The sequence below is a fragment of the Atta colombica genome, unplaced genomic scaffold (genome assembly GCF_001594045.1).
Source record: "Atta colombica isolate Treedump-2 unplaced genomic scaffold, Acol1.0 scaffold207, whole genome shotgun sequence".
NCBI lineage: Eukaryota > Metazoa > Arthropoda > Insecta > Hymenoptera > Formicidae > Atta > Atta colombica.
Genome location: NW_017259302.1, coordinates 2381346 through 2385475, shown reverse-complemented (window position 1 = coordinate 2385475; position 4130 = coordinate 2381346). Strand labels below are relative to the sequence as shown.

At 32.8% G+C, this 4130-nt stretch overlaps 2 protein-coding genes across 5 annotated transcripts in view; one reads left to right on the top strand and one right to left on the bottom strand.

Annotated features, from left to right (window-relative positions):
* The window catches only part of LOC108687541 (protein FAM102B), a 75925-nt gene extending 73334 nt beyond the window's left edge, over positions 1–2591 (bottom strand). For 2 of the 3 annotated variants that reach the window (XM_018193363.1, XM_018193364.1), the window contains exon 1: positions 1953–2298. The gene's annotated coding sequence lies outside the window, so the exon portion shown is untranslated. Of the gene's footprint in view, positions 1–1952; positions 2354–2514 lie in introns of those variants that run through there. The other variant, XM_018193361.1, reaches the window with a different exon arrangement.
* The window catches only part of LOC108687540 (rab GTPase-activating protein 1-like), a 9642-nt gene continuing 7953 nt past the window's right edge, over positions 2442–4130 (top strand). The window contains exons 1-4 of one of the 2 annotated variants that reach the window (XM_018193359.1): positions 2442–2790; positions 3138–3316; positions 3670–3841; positions 3928–4126. In XM_018193359.1, the coding sequence (XP_018048848.1) occupies positions 3146–3316; positions 3670–3841; positions 3928–4126 (542 nt within the window). In that variant the 5' untranslated portion in view covers positions 2442–2790; positions 3138–3145. The remainder of the gene's footprint in view (positions 2791–3137; positions 3317–3669; positions 3842–3927; positions 4127–4130) is intronic. The other variant, XM_018193360.1, reaches the window with a different exon arrangement.

Here is a 4130-nt window from a genome sequence, read left to right as displayed (position 1 = left end):
AATGAATCACATGAGTCAAAGGTTAATTCATGTGTATGTTAATATAATTATATAAGCTTAATAAAGAGAAATGTTCTTCAATTTCTTTAGATATCTCTAAAGAAATTTTTTAAAAATCTCTAAACGTTGCTAAAAATCTTACATTTATCCTGTATATTGGTATATAAGCTTACTATTTTAGCTTAGTAAAAAGAAACTTTCTACAATTTTTTAAAATATCTTTAAAAGTGAAAAACACGAAAATTTTTTTTTGCTACTTAATCGAAACTTAATAAATAAGAAACATTTTGTCGTTACTCAATTATTTTCAATTGAAAGCTAGTATGTTTCGACTAATTAAGATATTTGATAATCTCGAAATATGATTTCAAAATTTTCCTTTATAATATTTTTTTTCTGAAATTTATAATCTAAATTCTAAAACTATATCTATTAAATCGCATTTTGATTCAAATAATTGGCGTTATTATATTTTTATGCTATTTTTTGAGAATCGTCATTAGCTTCTGTGAAAGTATTCAATTTGTCATAAATTTGAATGACATGTCATATTATTGCCAATTTACAAATATTTATATTAAGCGATAAATAAAGATAATAGACAAGAAATACAATGTAATATTATTATTTGTTGATATATTTCTCAGTATTCATTTCTTCATTTCTTTTTATGTTGTAAAGATATATAGATAATTCGTTTTTTAATCAAGCGAGTTAAAATTTATACATAAAAAAAAATGCGTTTTATAAATTAGAACAGAATATTGCGAAAATAAAGTATTTTTTAAATATTGTGTGCCGCGCAAAAAAAAGTCATTAAATTAATAAATAACATTTATTAATTGATACAATTTAATTTCTTATACTTCTTTATATAAAACTTTATATAAAACTTGCAACATACAGGATAAATGCGCAATTTCAATTAATTTGTTTCATTAAGACTAAAAGAATTTCTTTGTTCCATAACAATGTTTTTCCCAATGTAATTTACGTTGTAGTATAAAGATAAAAATAATTAATTCTATATATCTTTATATCTTCATAAAAATAATAGGTATATATAATAATCTTTATTTGTTCTCGATTCTCAGAAACATGATAACAATATCTTAATGATAAAAACTATATTCATTGTATCAATTCTCAATTTTTTTAAAATTACAACACTGTATTATTATTACAATAGCTTTTAAACATTTTTGGATAATTATTTATCAATTTATTTCCGTTCATAAAACTACAAATAAAAAAACGAACAAATAAAAAAAAGTTTGACAATATAAGAATTAAATACACCAATTTTTGTAAAATTTATAAAATAAACTCATAAAGTTAATACATAAATAATCATTATTAATAATAAACTCATAAAGTTAATATGTAAAAAATCATAATTCACATATAAAATCATATTATGCAAGAAAGTCTGCACAATACGAATTTGTAAATAATATCAATCATAATATTGTGTTTGAATTTGTCGACTATTAAATGTAATGTACTAGTATATTTTGCTTTACTGGATAAATCACAGAAGTAAATTAAATTATATGAAGTATACTTTTATGTACGAAAAAAATGTAAAAGTGTTTTGCCATTGTAAAAACAAAGATAGCTTGAGATTAACTTACAACCTACTTTTTGCTTAATCTGCTTAATCTGTTTGAAAAAAAAAGGAATCTCTCCGCGGAAGCCCCTATTCAAATAACAAATTAAAAAGGACTATGTACATACGTGCCTTATTCGATACGCCCTATATTCATTTGCGAGTATCGATACCAAAAAAGACTCAAAATCGCAATACTTTGAAATGCAATCTATCGGAATATAGTAGCTCTCGCTGTCGAGTATTCCGATCTATCTATTTCTCTGCAAAGTATCGAGAGAAAAGATATCGAGATGTTCCTCGCGGTTTCGGAGTATCAGTAGCGATTCTGAGCGATTCCTACCAGAGACTTCTGGGCCGTGGGTATTCGCGAATGGCTGACCCGACTGTCGTTGTCGTCGTCGTCGTTTCTGTCAGGCGCGCCGCTCGCTACGGGAGAATCATGTAAATGTCCGTCACGACGCGGGGAAAAACGCGTGCGGATTGTATCAGCGAAGCGAGGCGCGGCGACGCGCGCCGGAGAGACGTGAGACGCAGTAAAGAGTTGCAGGCAACCGACGGTGTCGAGTCGAAGGCCACGAAGATCCACTACGCCGGGAACGAAGGGGAGGAGGATTCACGCCGCAGAAAGCGATCGTCTTGGTCTCTTGCGTCGCGGATTGCTTGAGAACGGATCCTAGGAGTTGCCGTTTCCTCTCATGATAAGCTCGGCGACTAGGGCGGATACGTCTGATCTGTCATCATCTGAAATAATACATCAGTAATAAAATCACGAGAGAGAGAGAGAGAGAGAGAGAGAGAGAGAGGGGAGGGAGGCAGAGAGAGAGAGAGAGAGAGAGAGAGAGAGAGAGAGAGAGAGAGAGAGAGATAGAAAGAAAGAGATCACGGACGGATGCGTTGCTTACCGCACGGTAATGCCGTCGACGCGAACCTGGCACGCGCTCCGTTGGCTTCCTTTGGATTTGATTACAAACGAACGGACTGTTTCGTTTTAATGGGCCGCGTCGACAGAGCACGAGGGTGACGCGGCTGAAAATCTAGACTGGGGCAGCAGGAGATTTCTCCCTTGGTATCAGCCGTGTCGCCTAGGGGACGTTTCCAGGGATACCGGGTTAGAGATAACACTAGGCTACGCTGGGAACGCACAATCACTTGTGTTCTTAAGAGGAAGTTGTAGGCTTGTATGTGTTCACTGTTATTGTTCTAGAATGATGTTTGTAAATACTGCATGAGATCTTTTCAAGGATGTAAAATTGTCCTTTATATATAGAATTTGAGATAAATATGCACTTTGTATAGATAATTTGGGATAAATAAGTTTCTAATTGAAACTTATATTTCAAATACAATGACATTATATTTTTTTTATTTTATATTTTTTTTATTGAAGATATGTACAAAATATGTGAACTTTAAAAAAAAACATTAGGAATATAATATACATATGAGATTTTAAAGAAGCTGCTGCTTTTAAAGATTGTTGCTAATTGTAAAATTCAACATTGTTCATTGAATATCAATATTGCAGACCTAGTTATGGAGGATAGTATGAGTGTAAAGTCCATGGAATCAGTGGCGACAAGCGATGAATATGAATTTGTGAATGAAAAAGGTACTAGCAAACAGCAGCAAGTCCTTTTAGAACCACCTATGTTAAAAATTGCCAATAACGGTAATCTGGAAGATCTGCAAAATAATCTCCGTGAGGTCTGTACATTTATTAGCCTTATTGTGCCATCCTTAATTTAGATAAGCATTACTCTATATCCATGATAAATGAATGTTATAGATCAGGCCTATTCGAAATATAATTCTTGATCTAAATACTCCTACCTCTCTATTGTTTCGTTGAGCGAGACAGAAAGAAAACAGAAAGGGAGAACAGTCAACTTCTTAATCCTATGTGTCACTGAGTAGACCTCTACTTACTTTTTTTGTTTTTTTTCTCTATCTCGCTCAACAATGCTGAGAGAGAAGCATTTAACCTGTAAAAGCTAAGTACTTTTGGATAGACCTGTCATAGATAACGTATCTATATCCACTTTGTGTGACAACTGCAGATTTTGACAGAGGACTCGAAAATGGAAGGAAGTGAGTTCAAAGTGACGAGTGTCAGCCAACAAAATCAGGAGAAGACGAAGAAAGTAGGCCACAGTAAATTCTATGATGTTAGTTGTGTTGTTTCATCAGAGAAGCAAGATATTATGAAGCCAGAAGATTATATTGAGGAAGGTAAGTTACTGACATAATTGTAAACAAGAATGAACAATACAAAATGTGACAGGCTTAAGATTTAAAAGTATGTTTGTATGGTCCAGAATTAAACACATCGTCGCATGTTCAACAAGAGTGCACTATTTTCAATGGTGTTACATATCTGGGAGCAGCTGCTATAAATGCACCAAAATCAGAATGTGAAATCCAACGTAATATGAGTATATTAAATGCAGAGCAATCCTTGACTTTAGGAATAAGAGTTTCTGTCTCGGTACCGAACAGTTCTCAAGGTTCAGTTATGTGA